Genomic DNA, 19,390 nt, shown 5'->3' on the forward strand with positions numbered 1-19,390 from the left:
TGGCAGAAGGGGAAGCTCACACACCAGATTGCATGAATACTTGCAAAAACCCACTCCTAGACAAGCGGAGGAAACGACAGAGGGCAGGGAAAGCAGGTGACTGAGGTTGGCTGGAGTGTGTCCAGGCAGGGTTTGAAACCACGACCATCAGCTGTGAGCAGCACCCTGACCCAGGTGGGAGCCAGGCACCATGTGGAAACAGGAGATAACATGATTGTGCTGCTTTGCATGTGTGCCTAGTATCTGGGACTGCTTCATGCCCACCAAACTGGTTACCTGCCTCAGCAGCTTCCTGGCCTATGGAGCTGTACAGGGGAAGGTAGGCAGGTCTTATCCCCTCCCAGGCAAAAAAACACCTGCAGTTTGCGTTAACTTCTAATCCCCAGCAATGTTAACTGGCCACAGGGGGAGGAACGGGATCTAGGCAGCAGATGCTTCTCATCGGGGTGAGGAACAGTCCCCTCCACACACCATTTCTGGGGAACAGCAGTGAAACAAATCTGGGGGGGGAAGAGAGGGACCGGGAAAGGAGAGATGACTGAAGGCTTTGGCGACTGAGGGCTGTGGCAACCTTGCCACAGGACAGCAGTTCTGCAAGGTGGGAGAAGGGAACAAATCATACAAGTGCCCTGGAGATGCTCTGCTTCATCCAGGATCCCGGCAGCATGGGAGCCCTCTCACAGCAGCAGCAGCCTCCTCTCATTCTGCCTCACTGCCCAGGGATGCTGCAGACATATCCTGGGACCTCTATTAACACAACAGCACAGCCACCCTGCAGAGGTGTTTGTGCTGCCCTGGCCATGCCTTGCTGCTGGCAGGGCACACACAAAGGAAAGGGGAGCTCCCCTCAGGTGTTTCTCATGAGGGTGGAAACCTGGAGGAGGGAAGCAGCCTGCTCAGTCGAGGAAGGCACAAGGGAGATGGGTGCATCCCTGGGTGCTTGCACAGAAAGCAAAAGCCCTAAGCAGAGAGGGCAGGGCACCACCACCAAAAATGCGCACACAGTTGCTCTAAGGCTAGGAAGCTGTCTGGCCAAGTAATAATGGAGTACAAGGCATCTTGCTTTGCCATGGCAGGTGAAAGGCCACTTCCATTCTTCACTGCAACCATAAACCTAGAAACGCCTGAAAAAAGACTGGTGCCGTTCCCCATGCCGCAGTCCTTGAAGCCATCAGTGCACCAGAACCAGCCTTCCAGGGGAACAGGGACAAGCCTGCCTGCTCATCGCCTGTGCAAAGGCAAACACAACCTACATTACCCCAGACGGCAGCAGGGACCTCAGACAATTACAGCACCCAACAATTGTGCCTTGGCTTTGCTGGGCACAGGATGGCAGTGGGAGGAGATCTGGGAAAGCTGGGGACAGCAGGACCTCCCAATGCCACTGGTGACCTTTGCTTGCTGGGAACAAGGCCCACTTGCTTGCAGAGGTGGTCACAGGCTGCACATAACTCTTAGCACCCACTTCTGTGCTTGGAGAGCAGGGCCCATCCCTGATGCCTGGGTTGGGGTGCCTGGAGAGAGGAAAGATGGAGGGAGAGCAGGCAGTGATGAAGCTGGAAGAGATGATGCCTGAGCAGAGTCAGGCTGCTGCTATGGGAGCTACACTGGAGGAAACAGAAGTCAAAACAATGTGTGGAAGCAAACAGTTGCCTACATGAGGGAGGCAGAGTGGGAACGGCCCTGCCATCTGGTATACCGGAAGGGAGTACGGGTAGAAAATGAATCCTCACACTCTTTTGGTTAATCAGCAGAGAAGTGGCAGGGAAGAGAATAGGAAAATATAGCACCAAAGCAACACCAAGAGTGAATTCAGGGAGGGCGTAAGGTAGACGCAGCGCCTGGTGGCATCCCTTAGAGAGGACAGGTGAGACATAAGGAGCTTGGCAAGCCTTTCCTTTGCCACTGTCTGTAGAGAGGCCCTTCACAGAAGAGACTTGCTCTGACTTTGGGCCTCCACAGCAATCCCTTGGGATGCGGCAGTGAGCTCCTTCTCCAAAGGCAGCTTTGGCTGGCAGCATGGGCAGGTCAAATGTTGGCTGTTAACTGGGTAAGAGTCACACACATGATGTGCAAGGCAAAAACTCAGATTAACACTTGAAAGCAAAATAAAACTTGGTAACATGAGCAGGATCAACTTAAAATGCACAAGGAGTGGAAGTGTCCCTCCTGGGGCCAGCAAAGAGCAGACTGGGTGACCAGCATGCACTCACACACGCAGATGTACCCACACGCACACTGTGCAAACCTCTGCTGCCTCCAGGCTACTCACAGCGGCCCCCCTCACCGGCCCACAGCAGCCCTGCGCACCCATCCAGCCCACCTACTCCTTAAGCTAGGGAAAAGGCAGCCTCAAGACCCACCTTCGTATTTCAAGTGAGAACAGCATTTTAATGCTGAGGCCTGATGGGCACAGAGCTGACGCTCCCCTCCTGCATCATACTGCTTGCCTGAGGCACTGTAGACTCTTGGAAAACTCCCCCGTGCTCCTCAGACCCTCAAAGCAGCATTACTTGTACTTTTTGCAGGGTGCCCAGCAACTAAGCAAGCAGCTTAGCAGGAAAGACAGCCCAGAAAGGAGCTGTCTTCTCAGGAGATGGGGTCCGAGCTGTGCTGCTGGAAGGGTGCAAAGGGGCACTGCATCCCTGAGCAGGGATGCCACAAGAAAAGCCCAGCAGCAGCAATACAGACATCCTTCTCCAGCCCATTAGTGACTCATAAGCAATGATGTGCCTCCTACCTTACCCTTGACTGGTTTGTCAGGGCCAGGAATAGAGCCTGAACACGGGCTCTTTGGAAAGCAGGAGTCTGACTGCTTCTGCAGTTTGTGTCCCACCTGAACATGTCAACCTCCAAGATCTAACAGCCTTTCTCAGGGCAATCAGATGGAAGAGTGCAGGAAGGAGACCAATTTGAAGCTGGGAGCAACAGTCTTTCTAGATTTGTAAGTTCTAAGGCCACAGGGGATGGATCTGACCATCTAACCTGAGGTGTTGCTAAGTGCAAACCAAAGAATTTCTGCCTGGAAGTTATGCATTGTGCACACAACTTCTGCCGAGCTAAAGCAGAGCTTTCTGAAAGACCCCCTTGACTTCGAGACCCCCAGTACCCAAGAATCCACTCTGCCCTGGGACTGGTCAGCCAATGGTTTGTCACCCTCACTGAATAGCCCAGTAGTAACTGCCAAGGACTTTTCTTATAGAACAGAGTGCCATCAGAAATCTTCTCAAGTAGGGGCCTGTAAACCAAGACCCAGTCACTTCTTGGATAAATCGATGAACTCTTAGGTCCCTCAATGTAAGGAGGGTTTCCCCTGGTCAGACCAAGGTATTTCTGTGGCTTTTGGCCAAATCTCTTCCAACCTGTCTACATCTCTCTTACTAAACAGATGCCAGAACCAGTCAGCTACTGCTCCGCTGGCCAGTGAAGTGACAACCTTAAAAACAAACTGGTATGAGATCCCTTGTGAGCAGACAGCATGTGGAGTAGGTCATGGGAAGATGTCTGCCTTCAAGAGTCCACGAAGCAAAGGTTTCTCTTACTTGGACTGTTGTGAAACTCTGAAGGACTCATTTATGCATGGAGCTGTCTCTGATTAAGTGTGTTCAAGGATAAGAGCATCCACTGATGGAATTAATTTAAGTGGCAGGAGAGTTGCTTCAACCTTTGCCTATCAATACAAAAGCTATCTGAAATAGGTATACAAATCCCCACACTCAGAATTTGTTCTCAATGTTCAAATATTTATAACTGCATGATCTGAACCTCTCTCCGCTTTCACACCTGTCTATCGTGCAGCACTAAGACACCATTAGCTCACATAACGAGATGGAGGAATCCCTGTGACTGATATATTAATGAAGCTGAGTTTTCCTCAAAGAGAAGGTCGTTCCAATACTGAGCAGAGCTGCTCTTCCCTGCCTGAGCTCACTTTCTAATGGCCATCTCAGGCTCTTGGCTGCTGTGCATGCTGGCACCCTCCCTGCAGGGAAGGCTGTCTGCCTTTGCCAACTGCTCACCCCATATAGCTAGTAAATCCCAGACAGACGGTGCTAACGGAAATATCTTTTTTCCCCCTTTTAATGCTCTTTGCATAATGGCAAGCCCAAAAATCGTTAGTGAAAACGAGCTTATCGCAGGGGCCTTTGATAGCCCTAATCTGCTTATGCGTAGCACTTTGAGCTGCCAATCAGAGCAATGCGAACTCCTGCTCTGTGATCACATGGGGCAGAGTGAGGATGAAAGTGATATTGCCTGGGTCACCTCATTATCTAGCCTCTCTATTAACTCGGCTGCAGCTTGTTCTGGTTTCCCCTAGCGCTGCAGTCCCAGAAGCAGCAGCCTCGCTTGCTCACGCAACCCAGGCAAACAGCCGCTTTCCCAAACTGACTCCACCAGCTGCCTGACAGCCACAGGCACATCTGGCCTCAAAGGATGCCTCACCTTGCAATCAAGCGTATGGACCAGTTAAGGACCCCTGCAGAAGCAAGGCAGCTGGAATGGGGAGTGAAGGGGTGAAGATCCGATGGTTTGGAGACAGTCACATTTAGACCCAAACACCCATATGCTGCCTGTCCAGACAGCTTGTCTGCATGGGAGTGAATTCATAGAGATGCACAAACCCACTCAAATCAATCTCTCCAAAGCAATTTCCCAGCCTGTTTCACTCCTCCATCAGTTTTTATGAATCTACCCTTAGGGAAAGACAGCATGATCAAAGGGACATGAAGAAAGAACTTACCACTTGGGTGCACCCCCTCTGCCAAAGAGCCCTGATCCAAAACCCCAGCTGACTTTCCCCATTACACCCTTTAGCAAACTGCATGCTGGCATCCCTGCAGACCCACAAGGGCAGAGGCATTGAGCTACTCCGTGCCCAGGCAATGGAAACTGGACTGCTTTTGCTTTGTCTTCAGTAGTGCAGAGTGTCAGAAACTTACTGGATTGGGCAGTTCTGGCTTCGATCATGGGGGTGTAGACTCCTACCCCCAGCTCTGAGCGGGCACCCAGACGGAACTTATACAGTGTGTCCGGTTTGAGACCTTCCACAGCATATGAGGAGGTTGGGTCAAACTCCACCTTTTGCTGGCAAATAAAACGAAACACAGATTATTTGGTGTAGTTGGAGAATACAGAAAAGCTGACGCTCAGCTCCCGATGCCAAGGGAATAGGCAGCCCCATCACCTATTCTGGCCCCACAGAAAGTCACAGCCATGCTGCCAAACCTGTTGCAGTCCTGCAGGACTCCAAGGCATGGAGCTTTCTGGGTGAAATACAAGGACTCTGCAGTGAAGCAGACCTCTCTGACAGCCAGGCTGCACTGCTTGGCATCCAGACTGCACTCACTGTCTGACAGCTTTGTGGGAATGCTGGGTCCAGCTATACAGTTCAGATGAGGGGCACATGAGTTTGTTTCCTCCCAACAGACAGTGTCTGCCTGTGAAACAGAGTAAAGCCCTTGTCCTGGAGTAGTTGGCATCTCTAATGCACCTAAACAGTGCTGGTGAAGGACTTGTTTTGCTGCCACTTCACCTGGAGGGCACTTATTTCTAGCAGCTCTCATGCCACTACAAATACAGAAGGAGGAGAGGTCCATGGGACACTGTGATGCTGTCATGGCACAGTTCTCACTGTGCTGCCCTGCAGCCAGCGCTACTTTTGATATATTTAGAGCTGGACTTCTTTTAGGGACCTGACAGTAAACATGGAAGGGCTCTCTCTAGGCCACCCTCAATCTGTTCCTTAAGCGTAACCAGTCCTGGAGCAGCAGACACACTTTGGAGGCTATTTCAGACCCAACTGGAAGCCCTACCGGCCTGCACAACTGTTTAAAGGCACCAGCAGTAAGGATGCCTCAGGGATGGTGTCTGGAGCCTTTCCAGTCCCAAACCAGTCACTAGCTACTTTGCTGGGCATCAAAAAGCACTACTGAGGTCACTTACACAGAAGCCAGACAGAGACTGCCATATTCCTATCACACACCCATGAGACAGAAGAACCATGGAGAAGAAACAGTCCCGTTGCCACCCCAACTCAAGCAGACACCCTTCCCAAGCTGCTGAATTGTGATGTCTGGCCCCAAGTGCTGCTGACACAGAGGCAGGATTCTCACCTGAGTGCCATCCTCCCCTTCCCAGTACAGCAGCTCGTATTTGGTAATGCGTTCCTGAGAGGCAGGCAGCCACGTCAACAGGATGCGGGTATCAGACTCTGCTTCTGCCTGGAAGTCAGCTGGCTGGGCGGGAACTGGGGACCAAACACATGGTTAGGGCCAGGTGGCAGATGCAGGTAAAGGAGTCGCACGGCTTTGGAGAGTCTGCATTTCACCTTGCGAGGATCCTCTTTCATTTCTTCTGGACCCTCCCTTCTTCCCTCTCCCCCGTACTGTGCTCTTGGAACAACCCAGGCAACAAGCAAGCACCTCTGGGACCCAGGCAGGTGACTATGGAAATTGTGCTCACTTCCAGCCCCTGACTGCATCCCAGCTCCTTCCTTCCACATGTGTACTCAGACCCCAGGAAGGCCTGGCACAGTTCCATAGGTGCCAACATCCACGTCCAGGACCTTGTGTCACATTTTTAGCCACTGTATCCCAGACAAAACCGTGGGCTGTGTTACTTGTACAGAGATTGATACCAACTCCCCAGGACAAGCTGACAGCTTAAATCTGATGGCTGTGGGGCAGGGGTGCCACTCTGACATGCAACCATTTGAGCACCAAGTGCAGTTGCGATGCCTGGTGCAGATCAGACACACAGCTGAGGTGCATACCACTGGGGTGGACACGGAGTCGCGACACCTCACTCCATACGTACCCCCTTGCTGCGTTTTGACCTGGATGATGTCCGAGGGTGGCCCGTCGCCCACTGAAGTAAAGGCCAGGACACGGATGCTGTATGTGGTCCCTGTGATGAGGCTCCCCACGGTGGTGAGGTGGCTGTCGTCAGTGTTGTGTTTCTGCCACATGCTCAAAGGCAGATGTGGGTCGGTGGTATAGTAAACGCGGTACCCTCGGATCTGTCCGTTTGGCTCCTCCGGCTGCTCCCACTGGACCAGCATGGTGCTGGCGCTCAGCATCCGTGCCTGGACTTTGAGCGGTGGACTTGAAGGAGCTTGCTCTCCTGTCCGGGCCTCGACCAGCTCACTGGGGGGACCCCTGCCAATGTTATTGACTGCGATGACCCGGAACTCATACTCTGAGAAGGGGCTGAGCCCACCTATGCTATAGCGGGTTGTTGCCACACCATCCACCTCCTGGAACTGACCCTCCAAGGATTTGGGCTTGTACTGGATGACATAATATGAAATGGGGTCGGAGTTGCCTGAATCCCAGGTGAGGGTCACGCTGGTAGCTGTTGTTTCAGTCACTAATGGCTCTGTTGGAGGTTTTGGCAGTGCTGCAATTGAAAGGCAGAGAGGTGTGATTTAAATAATTCAGTCAGCTCAAACCCTGCAATGTGCACAGGGATAAAAATGGAGCTGCCACCTCCCATTAACATTCTTCTTTAAAAGGCAGAAATCATTTCATACTCTAGAACATGCATTTTTATATTACCATATATTGCTTGAAGTGGTTCTTAATGGAAGGATAAACAGAGCAATCATGTTATTAGACGTGCTTGACGCACTTACCAGCAGCAGGCTAAATAAAGGTAATTCAACGGGGATGCAGGAATGTTTCTGTCATGGGGGTTCAGCTGGCAGTGGGAAGGTGCTTGCTGGGCTGGGCTGGCCCCAGAAGCCAGGTGTACAGCTGATTTACAAAGGGATACAGTAAAGCAATCAGAGCACCACAGGTAATCTGGAGCTATGCTCCTGCTTCCACAGAGACAGCATCTTAGGTCATAGGGAGTTCATGGACAGTGCTGTTAGATGGGTTGATGGGGGAATGCCTTGTAAGTATTATAGTACATGCAGGAGGGATACAGCCAGAGAAATTACCAACTTTCACATCCACTATTTCACTGGGTGCTGTGTCAAACTGCAACCAGACAATAAACTGTTACACAAGAACTCTGTGACACTGACATCTCTGAAGTGTTAATGAGAATGCAACTACTGCAAGCAAACATTTCCAGATTTGCCATTTTACCAAAAGAACAAAGAAAGAGAATGAGTGCATGAGAGAGATTTGCAGAGTACACAAATACTTTAAGACAATGACTGAATTAAAGTCTACAGTAAGTTTAAACCTCCTATGAACCACCCTAGTTAAAGTCATTAGTGACTTGTAATGCAGCTGTGCTTGACGAGGAACTAGGAAAAATGCTCAGCCCAAATTAAGATCCTCAAGTACTTCATTCTTTGGCAAGCCATCAGGTTTCCAGTTTCCACATGGTTCAGCTGAGGAGGGCAGGCTCTTTAGCATAGGAGCATGCCTGCTCTGAGTGCTGGGGAGGATGCCTTTTCCAGTGCTAGTGCAACATGAATACTGAGAAAATCGGTGAGGGCTGAGCTGGCATGGGAGGGAAGGGCATGCAACCCACAACCAGACACCACACCACTACCCATGGAGGACTCAGGGAGGGCAAACACATCCCGCCCAATATTACAGCCTGAAGCAACACATTTCCTAGAGCGTCCAAGAAACTGGCAGCCTCCCTCAGGCTTTCAAGGACAGATGACACTCACCCACCCTTTCCTTTGGAGAGCCGCAAGCTTGACTCTTGCCAGCTCTTGGGTGTGCAGCCTGCATGTGAGCAAGAGGCAGGTCTGGCACCTTTGATGCACCTTACTGCAATCAGCTCTGTGTCATCTTGCTTCTCCTGTCTGCCTTGCAAACGGTCTACTTTCCAGCAAGCACAGGAGAAGCAACGCTGGGTGAAGGAGTTAGGGACAGAGGCAATAAGATATCCAGAGTGAAGGTGCAGGGAAGAGACAGAGAAACAAGGAGGAAGGCAAAGGGCTAAAGGAGCTGAGCAGACCGCTCCCTGTCCTGGGGGGGCCTCTGCAGTCCTGGGGTGGCAGTGGGCATCACATCAGCCAAAGAGGGAGCGAGGCAGAGTCGTCCCAGGTACAAAGAGGTTAATACTGGGAACCAGTACGTTCAGTGTAATGGTGCAGTTTCCACCTCCTCCCTCCACGTCCAAACCACCTCCCCATCATGCCGCTTTCTTCCATACACTCTTGGGTATGTACTATAACCAAGGCAACCCCTGTGCTCTGTAAGAAAACGGGGGCTGGAAAAGGTACTGACTAGCAGGTGCTGTGAGTAAAGGGAGCGGTGTGTGGCTAAGGTTAAAAGCATCCTCTGACGAGCACCAGGGAAAAGAGAATTTGCTGTTAATCTCCAGGTCAGAGAAGGCTAACACTCAATTCTGTGATTTGTTCAAGCAGGGACTTGGTGCTAAAGGTGGCCATAGTGCAGGAGGGGGCCTGCAAGAACAGACAGACTCAAAAGATGACATTTCTGCAGAAATCTGAGCTACAAATCAACTGCAAGGAGAGGAGGAAAGGGATAGTGTGGATCTGCTTGGCCCCAGATGGGAAAGGCAGGACATGTACTTCAGCCTCCTATTAGGGAGCTGTCTGGGTGGGCTGTCCTGTACCCAGTGGTCAGCAATCAGCAATAACGTCCTCTTTGGGGCAAAGCTACCTGTGAAACGGCAGCAGGAAGCATGCCTTAAGGACAGCAACAAAAGAAAGAGAAAGGGAAAGAGGCACAGCAGTAAGGGGAAAAAAGAAAATTGACAGAGGAATATGCAACAATTTTAAAATGAACGCGTATAGCTCCTCCCTGCAGGGGGGGAGGATGCTCATTCTGGTGAGGCCCACAGACACTTCACATTGCTGGGATTAACCTTCTTGTCCTGCCCTTACTGCAAGAGGACATCTCTGTGCAAACAGCTCTCTGACTGCACACATCCATAGACCCCTACCCCAGGACAGCCCATGGCCTGTCGCTGTGCAGAGCTGATCCTGCTGATGCGTGGAACAAGCCAGAAATTGCTGGGATGGGCACAGACTCAATGAGGTTCCCTCGTGGCATAACAGGGACCCAGCCTGACACAAGCCTGTCTCCCATCGTGCCACATGCAGGGAGAGAGGAAATGACCTCCAAAGCAAATATTATACTGTGAGCAGGAAAAAAGAAAGCTGTGGGTTTGGGAACCTCCCTTGCAAGGTGGAAAAGTCACAGGAGACTGCAGTCAGTTGGCTGCACCCAAAACCACTGTTGGCAAAGGGCTACACCACTGAAACCCAAGTAGGAGCACCGCGAGGAATAATTCCTTACCTTTGACAGTGATCTGGGCTGTGGCTTCGATCATGCCAAGGGAGGAGATGGCCACGCAGGTATAGTTGGCAGACTGCATGATGTTATTCAGCTCTAGGACGTTCCTACCGACGGGCATCTCATCCTCTTTGGTCAGTTCCTCCACACCAGCCATCCACTTCACGTAGGGCATTGGAGCACCTACTGCCACGCACGTGAGGTTCACGCTCCCCCCAGGCATCACCTCGTGGTTGCTCGGAGGGATAGAGAATCGAGGAGCAACACGCCGCACTGCAACAAGGAGGAGACAACTAGTAGGGTCACAGAACCAGCAGAGAGCACTCAGTTGCATTGCGGGGGTACGCGAGGGGGGTTCAACATTTTTGCCTGTCTATCCCTTGGGACAGATAAAATGAAGTGCAAAAGCTGTTCACTGCTTTGCCAAATTGCACACACTTTGCTCTCCTTCCTTAGCCACTGGCATCTTATTAGAAGAACTCATTAAGGGATGGCTCAATCCATTCCCTCCAAACATAGCCTTTTGAAATCATATTACTAACATGAAACATTCCTCCATTTAAATTACATCCCTCTAATTAGAGAGCATGCACAAATGCCAGTCACACACTCCCTCTGTGCAGGGCCCACTGAAGCTCTGCAAAACAGAATTACCTGCTCAATTTATTAGCTCTAAAGTAAAGCAACTCGTCCCCTAAACCTTGCAGGGTTTGGGCAGGAGCAGCAGAAGGGTTTCTTTCTGAATTAGCACACGTGTGCTGCTAAATAAAATATAATTCCTTTCAAAATGGAACTCAGGTTCTACCTTGGCTCAGTAAAAGTAGTCACCAGAGCTGCATGACATTGTCAGGGCCTGAACAGATCACCTTGCTGGGCAGGAGAGAACTAATCCTGACAGATGTGAGATCATATCCATTTTGACAGAAGAGAGCTGGGCTGGCAGAACCCTCCCCACCTTTGTGGCAGCACTTCGGGAGATGTATTCCTCCTTATTTCATTGCACAGCTTCTCTTCATATCAATCCCTTGCTGGGTATTTCATTCAAGACTTATTTGTAAGCAACTCTCAGCTACAATAAAGCTCTAAAGCTGCCTGCCATATGCATTCCCTTCAGGAAAATGACACTGAGAAATGAGACCCCTTCTTCAGGGTTAGTGTTATGGGCCTATTTAAGCAAGGGTAGAGAAACAACTGTGCTCAGTAAATCTTTGTCTCCTCTGGGCAAGCTCATTTTGGTCTGTAGTTAAAAAGGGAAACTGCTCGAATGTGTCTCGCCCAGCAGCCGCGCTCTCCTCTAGCCTCCTCCACCAGAACGGCAGCCCCAGAGCATCGGCCGGGTTCACGACTGACCGGCTCCTGAGGAGCCTCTCCCTGCCAATTATGCTCCTCCATCAGTGCATCGGGCTGGTGGAGCAGCGAACAGCCACAGCGCTGGGGGAAGGTGGAAATCGGGCAGGAGCCTGGGCGGTGCCAGCTCACAACACACTGCAGGCACAACTGGCCCCACAGGTGCTGGGGGTCTGGGGGGACACAGCTCTGCTGGCCTGGCTCCTGCCACCATGGTGTCTCCGCAGACAGTAAAGCTGCTGACAGCCCGGTGAGCTGCAGAGGTATCGGCTCCGCTTGCCAAGCTGACTCTCCCCAAATCAAATTTCACTAGTGCTCTCTTTGATGATTCATCCCCAAACCAACAGGCTTGCAGAAATAGACTGAACACGGAAGCCCCCACGCTAGCATGTACAACAGAGCTAAGACTTCGTGATAAATTAGACAATACTGTCAACATCGTGTGTGTACTACACATCATCTCGGTGACAAAACAGGGCTCATTAGCTCCTTACCAGCCAGGGGAAGGATAACTTCCTTTGCTTTTTTTTGGAATGTCTAAATCCAAAGTCTTGCTGGTTGTTTCTTTTAATCAATTATTAAGTCTCAAATCAATAGCTACATGAGCGATTGCCAGTGAGGCGTTACCTGACTGACGGGGCAGCGCTCCCCAAACGAGACAGAACTGAAAGTGTACTCAAGTGCTACGCAGTCATGAGAATACGGAGTTAACCTGATGGACATGGCAATGGTTTAACATGATGGCGTGTATTTCCAACCAAAGCATCCCAGCACCATTCGTTAAGTCAGGTTTCATTTTCCAGTGAACATGACGTTGAATTATTTCAGGTAGAAGCTGTTCAAATTCTGTCCCCATCCAAGGACCAAACCCACCCACCCACACTGTATTAAAATAAAAAAGAGCAAACTTTGAGGATAAAGCCATAGGTGTGCACAGAGCACTCACGCACATGCACCAGGCAAACAGGCTGGCACGCACTGGAGGCCACTACAGAGTCAGAGAGAAAGCGGTGTGAGGGCAGGACAGGGAGAGGGAAGGTGCACAGGAACTCACGTACAGGGACATGGGAAGATGAGACTGAAGGACAAGAGGCCATGCAGGAAGGTCAGAGCCCAGCACGCACAAACAGATCTTGACTCCCAGCCCTGTGAGACCAGAGGCAGCACAGCCTGCTGCAGACTCCCCTGCACCCTGCACTGTGCCCCTGTGTCAAGCACTGCTTTCAGGGTGCTCCTAGGGCCACGCCGAACCCCATCAGCACCATGCCGAACCCCATCAGCTCCATGTCCCCTTTGATGTGTCCTGCAGAGGCAGTGCCTGTGGGTGCTGCAGCTGCCTCTCTCTGGGGAAGCAGGCAGCTGACTGCCCCCTGCTCCCCTGTGGGAAGCACAGGGGAGATTCACTTCCAAAGGAGCAGGGGGCTCATTCGGCAGCGCTTTGCAGGGCAAAAGGAAGGGCTGAGCCCCTTTGGAAGTGGCTCTCCCCTGTCCTACCCACAGGGGAGCAGCGGAGGTGGTTGGTGTGTTCGTGTGCCTAGGGAAGGGATGAATGACAAAGAAAACTCTCCTGCAGATCAATCCGTACAAGAGGGTGGGCAGGCTGCAGCATCCCCGACCTCGACGCAGGCCATGCCTCCTGCACACTGCAGCCTGCAGCATGCCGGGAAGCTGTGCGGGGCCTCAGCTCTCAAGCCTGGCAACAGATGAGCAGTTAAACAGGCCTCTGTGGTGTATTTTTGCGACACAGAATGGCTGAGCTGGCCTCCCCTTGTTAGCACACCGGCAGAGCTGCTAAAAATGGATGCCACGTGTAGGGGTCAGCTCTCAGCATGGGAGGTTGGAGGGGGTCAGGGCAATGCCTTTGGTGCAAGATCTGGCCCAGACGACACTCTGGCAGGAGCACGTGCAAAGGAAGGGATGGGCTCCATCAGCCTCCCACCCTCTTGGGGGATAATTGGCAGCTTCTCGTCCCAGTCAGTACGGAGGGAGAAGGGGAGATGCTGTCAGTTAGCATTAGCGAGAGCTGGCAGAGCTCTCACAGCAGCTTGCAGAGCACCATCAACACATTCCTCAAGCTCAAGCCAGAGATTTAAGTCGCTTGCTTTTCTAGCATAAGAGTCTGGTAATAATTTAAATCAGTATAACTCCTCAAAAAGCAGCATCTTAGAATGTCTGTCCAATTTACAAGTCAAATCACATGGGCTAGCACAGCCCATGATGCTACCTTAAGTGCTCCAGAAATTTTTGTTGTTCTTCATTTATTGCAGCAATGAAATTTCCCTTTTTATTACAATTTTCTTGACAAGAATTTGCAATTTTTTTTTTAATCTTCTTTCTGGATAAAGATCAGAGAAGGTGGTTTGGAGGTTTTGCCAGAACAGCACAGGGAAAATTGCTGTGAATATTAAAATGATTTCAACGGACAATAGTATAATTCAGAGGTTTAGTTAAACCAGCAGACTGTCAAAAATGAGATTCATTGTCATTCATCCCAAGAATAGGCATCGTAAGGGCTCTGTGCTGCTCCACTATTCAGCACGCTTCCCCGTAGAGAGCGTTCCCTGGGAAGTGAAGTGAAACCCTGGAGTGGTGAGCAGTGCAGTGCAACCTGAGCCTGTGCCCTGGATCCCACAGGACAGGGAGAAAGGACAGCGTGGAGACTGGTTCCCCACTCACTGGGGGGACCATGGGGAGGAAGGAGGGGAGCAGGCAACACAACAGCCACAAAGGTTGAGATATGTTAATAATTCAGCATGCATTAACATGCACATTCCTTGCCTTGAGAGCAAAGAGCATGAATCGATTGCCCGGCTCCTTTCACCATGGGAGTGGCTGTTTCCTAACATCTCAGGTTCCCTCTGAAGGTGACGTTACCCCCTTGGAGAACCACGGACCCCCCCTCCCTGCTGCTGTCTGCAAGAGTTGTAGGCTCTGAGCTCCGGGCACGAGTGCTCACGGCTCACAGGCCAGTGCTGTTAGCCCCTCTCGCATGCTGAGACACTGCTGGCATACAGCAAGGCTCTGCTGGAAACACAACAGTGCCAGGAGGACTGCCCATGCTTCCAAAACGGCATGGTGCTGCTAGGGAAGGGGAAACCAAACTGCTTTCCCTGCTGGCTGTCTTGGCCACAGTACAGCTGAGCAAACTACAATGCTAACACCCCTCACTCTAGCTTGCAGAGATGTAGGGACCTCTACTTGCCTGCTCTTGCTTCTGGGTTTCCCTCCCACTGTGCCCAGCTGGCACCTAACTCTGGGATCCAGCCTCCCCCTCCCGACACCCCCATCGCAGGCTCGCTGGGTGCTGCCCCATGGTGATGAAGAGTTGTGCCCGTGCTCTGCACGCTTCTCTGCTCCTCTCTGGGGCAATCCCAGCTGCTCTGGTCCTGCACCACTGTCCTGACATCCTCTCCCCTTTGCTCTTCCTCTGCACGAAGGGGCAGCAGTCTGAAGTCCCGTGAGCTCTGAAGGAGGACCAGCACTGCCTGGGCTGTGCTGCTCCTCCCTGGCCCCCAGCACAGCAAAGGCAAGTTCGGAGGGCTCTGCTCTGACCTCCCAACTGGGATGAGTAGTAGAGAGTGATGCGGGGGCATATCTTTGAGAAGGTGACACTGCCCAATTGCTTTACTCCAGCCAGGCAAGCTGAAGGATCCTTGGTGCACGGGGTGTGCTTTTGCCCTCGCCACATGGCTACCCTGCCCAAAACTCCCGCCTTCCTCAGGAACCACTTCTTCGGAGTCGGGAAGGAGTGAATTTAGGAGATATCCTCAAACACAATCATCGGTCTGCATGGTTTACTCATCTGTAGACACCTTTCATCTCTCCCTAGTGCTATCATTTTAAGGAAGGACTTCAAATGGAAAGGCAGTTGCTGGAGTCTCACAATCTATTGACAGAATCAACAGCAGGAGAGGAAAAATTGGAACCAGAAAAAATGCATTTACAGTCTAATCTTGTGCTCAAACAATGCTGTACTATTTATGCTCCCAATGCATCCTTGAGTGCTGACATTTTATAGACAATTTCCAAAACAGGGCCTTGCCATTTTTGGATTATATTTCAGCTATAACTTTTAGGTCTAATTATTTGCGCTGACAACCACATATAAAAGAGGATGTATCATTATAGTGGTGCAGCACTGGAGACACATCAGCATTCAGCATACTGACATACTAATAGCAAAGTAAGGGAGAGCAAGATTGCGGAGCTATACAATTTGCATTCACTCTCTGAAATTTCTCTGATGAAAATAACACAACATTAAGGAGGGAAATAAGAGAAAAGATCCACTGTATCAAGATAAAATAACTCGTTAATAAATAACCTTGTAGCAGTCACAGAGCAATAATTAAATGCATGGGTGAGCAGTACACAGTTTTAAGTAAAGCTGGAAAAATATAAGATGTAATTATCAGTGCCAAACAAATTATAAGCACGGCATATCCCAATGGAATATTTAGAAACTAATTTCTGGCTTCACATTAAATATTTGTGTACGTGGGTATTTTTGGTGGGGTGGGAAGGAGGAGTCAACACAAAGAATGAGAAATTATCCACTCCCGCTAGCTTATATCCATTCTCGGCTGACTCCCCTCAGCTAAACCATGCGGCTAAAACGTTTAAGTGCCCTGTCAAAGGCTTATTCTCCAGAGGTGACCGAGCCATCACAGCAGTGCTCCAAATTCACTGAAATCTTGGAGGCTTTGGGCCTTGGCTTTAATTTCTTCTCTTTTCTTCCTTGTTCTCATTTTTCATCATTGTCTTGGGCTCAGGTAATTTTATCCTCTACGAAATCTATTTTTAGAGGGTAAACAACAAGGGCCCCGTGCCTCAGTACAACCTAAATGAGAGCACGTTCCAGGGAGAGAAACAGGAGCGAAGTTAGTGTACTGGAACAACTGCTATGACAACTTGTTAAAACTTGTTCCAGTGATGACTATAAGATCAACTCATGCAGCTGCCTGATGGCATGTGTGAGAGGAGCCAGGGTCTCTTCCCTGTGCCACCTGGGAGGAGCGCTGGGCTGGAGAGCCGCTGCAAGCATCCCTTTCCTCCAGCGCGTGTGGAGGGACAGACTCGCACAGTACCTGTTCGGTGAAGGAAACTAGCTCAGGACTTCTGCCAAAACCACCAGCTCTCCTCAACATCAAATCATGAGTGCCTCAAGATAGGTCTGGAGCTAGATTTAATTTAAAAGCTGGAGTTGCCTTTCAGTATTGTCCTTTATTCACCTCTGTCTCTCTGAGGGCAGTGGGACAGAGCAGGGCAAAGCACAAATCAGGTTTTGCTGAGTGGCTACGAGCTCCTGCGCATGTCACCACGGGCCTCTCTGAGCCATCCTAGACAAGGCTGGGGCCACTGCCAGAGCTCCCTGCTCTCCCGCCAGCAAGAGAAAGACCCAGCCCCAGGGAAGAAAGGAGAGGCAGACCTGCTCATGCAAAGGGCCCTTGTCCGAGCATGGAGAACTGGCCACCCCCAGAGCGGGGACTGCCGAGGAGCAGGGAAGCTGCCTCAGCACGAGGGCCTTGCATCTCTCAACCAGCTGCTCCTGCTCCCTGTGGCATGGGAGGGCAGCATACTGGGTTCTTCTCCAGCTGAGATCAAAAGTAAGCTTTTCGCCTCTAGAGAAAGTTAAAACTTTCAAAGCTACAGGAGAAATTGAGGAACCCACTCTCCCAAACAGCTGGTGAAGGGACTGGAGATCATTCTGATCTCCGCTTCCAAAGACTGCTCTTGATCTCTGGCCAGAAAGCAGCAGCAGTTTAGAGGTGTTAGACTGGCACCTAGGACAGGTAATGGGTTAGAGGAGGACCCCACATACAGTAGCATGCACTGCTTCCCACCCTACCTTTGAACAAAACCGGCCTGGCTGGCATTGCATGCAAAATATATTCTGTGCATTTTAAATCTCAAGCAACAAAGGCATGCAAGCAAAGTATCAATGCCATCACCAAAGTCACAGCAAACAGTAAGCAGATTTCGTCAGGCACACTGTGGCCGTGCCTGGAATGGAGCCAGAGTCTGTAGGGCCCCCTCCCCTTTTGGGGATGGCTCTCCTCTCCCTACTGGAAAAGTCCCATCTGACGTGGCGTACTGTAGATGGATAAGAAGTGAAAAGGACCAACCTTCTCGCTGATCTGAGAGATGAAAGTTTGTTTTGTTTGATGGCAGAGTGCGATGAAGATGAGGAGGGAATAAAAAAAGACAAGGAAAAACACAGAGAGTAAAAACAGGCCAAGCTTCATCTGTCCGCACACCACTGAAACGACAAGACAAGACTACAGAGGTCAGCCATGACTTCCCACCGTGCACACACACCACTCCATGTCATGGACAAGAGTGTGACACACTCACACTGCTCTGGCCTGGAGCAGGGCCGGCCCCTCTGCCTCCCTGACCCGCTCACCGCTCGTCGAGGCAGGGTGGAGGGGACCACACGTCCCACACGTACTCACATGGAGGGTGCTTTGGGGGCGGCCCCACGCTGAGCCAGATGCTGGAAGCACAGACACATCTACATGTGCAAAACACTCATGCACACACACAGAGCAAGGGACTCCAGCCATCACACAGACTGACGTGCTCCCACACACCCACTCCAGCTATAAAGATGATGGCAAAGGCACTTTAAACCCATTGACCACACACTGGGAAGAGCATATACGTAGATCCGAATTTTATCAAGTATGAAAGAAATGTTCCAAGTGGTGAATGGAAAATCTTCTACCACGAAGAGCTGCTCCCCCTCTCCAAACAAAGAGCTAAATGCAGCAGAGAGGTATTAGGCAAGTGACAGACATGCGCAGTTTCAGCTGGGCTCAGTTTCGGGAGAGCCTTATTGGTACACTGTGCTGTGAGTGAGAGATGGACAAGAAATCAGAAGGACAAAAACACCCAGAGAGAATTGAGCAGGTCCCAGTTTTTGTTCCTGCGGGAGAGACAGTAGAAGGTTAGTTGCATTTTTCCTTAAAGACAAAGGAGATCTTATTTCTCTAGCAGGAGTGACCTCACTTCAGCTACAGATCTGTGGCGTATCAGCTGTAATCGAACCCTCGCCGAGAGAATACAGAAGTAGATTTGATAGTTAAAGACTGCTTATGAGTCACATTTTTGATGGGGGAAGGAGAAGGTGGGGAGAGGAATTTGCTTTCCAGCAGAAGCACTGCAAATTAGAGAACAGCATGTGGCATTATACAGTGCAACAGTACAGTCAGCCATTTCCAGCAATTAGAGGACAGTATTTTAACCAACACTGACATGGTACAGACCAGGCAACAAACTGCCAATAACAGCTACAACAGTGGCCTACGAAGTGTAATGGAGCTTGCAGGAGAACAGCAAAACAGTTGTTTACATTTCTTCAATTGAACTGATACCAGGGGACCAGAACCAGCCAACTCGGAGCTTAACTGGCCCATAAGCGAGGGCCACATCCAGTGAGGACCCACACGCAGACACCCTCAAAACAAACAGTCCTAACTTAAGGCCCAGGTTTCCTCTGGCCTGCTTCAGACGGGATTTACCTCTTGGTCCACAAAACATTAACATAAGGCTCATTTAATCCTGTGAGACCCTGTGATGGGAGGGAACCTCTTTATTGCTGCTCCCAAGCCACCACTTTATTTCCTAATCTAATGGAGCATATCACATCTGCACGGCCTCAGCAGACAGCAAAGGGCTTCAGCCTTCTGCTCAGCCCTTCCCAACAGGGAGGATTTGTTTCCTGCCCTTACCCGGGAAGGACAGTGCTTCTGGTAAACGAGGCATACCCACGAATGGCTGCATTTTTGGAAAGCATCACTAACATCTCA

The 19,390-nt window shown here is 50.7% G+C and overlaps 1 protein-coding gene across 16 annotated transcripts in view; it reads right to left on the bottom strand.

The window, feature by feature from the left end:
• Positions 1 to 19,390, bottom strand: part of PTPRF (protein tyrosine phosphatase receptor type F) — a 396,981-nt gene that overhangs the window by 66,962 nt on the left and 310,629 nt on the right. For all 16 annotated transcript variants that reach the window (XM_076340381.1, XM_076340397.1, XM_076340391.1 and 13 more), the window contains 4 exons: positions 10,236 to 10,505; positions 6,817 to 7,398; positions 6,114 to 6,247; positions 4,941 to 5,085 (listed from right to left, as the gene is read on the bottom strand). In XM_076340381.1, coding sequence (XP_076196496.1) covers positions 4,941 to 5,085; positions 6,114 to 6,247; positions 6,817 to 7,398; positions 10,236 to 10,505 — 1,131 coding nt within the window. The remainder of the gene's footprint in view (positions 1 to 4,940; positions 5,086 to 6,113; positions 6,248 to 6,816; positions 7,399 to 10,235; positions 10,506 to 19,390) is intronic.

The sequence above is a fragment of the Aptenodytes patagonicus genome, chromosome 5 (assembly GCF_965638725.1).
Source record: "Aptenodytes patagonicus chromosome 5, bAptPat1.pri.cur, whole genome shotgun sequence".
Classification (NCBI taxonomy): domain Eukaryota; kingdom Metazoa; phylum Chordata; class Aves; order Sphenisciformes; family Spheniscidae; genus Aptenodytes; species Aptenodytes patagonicus.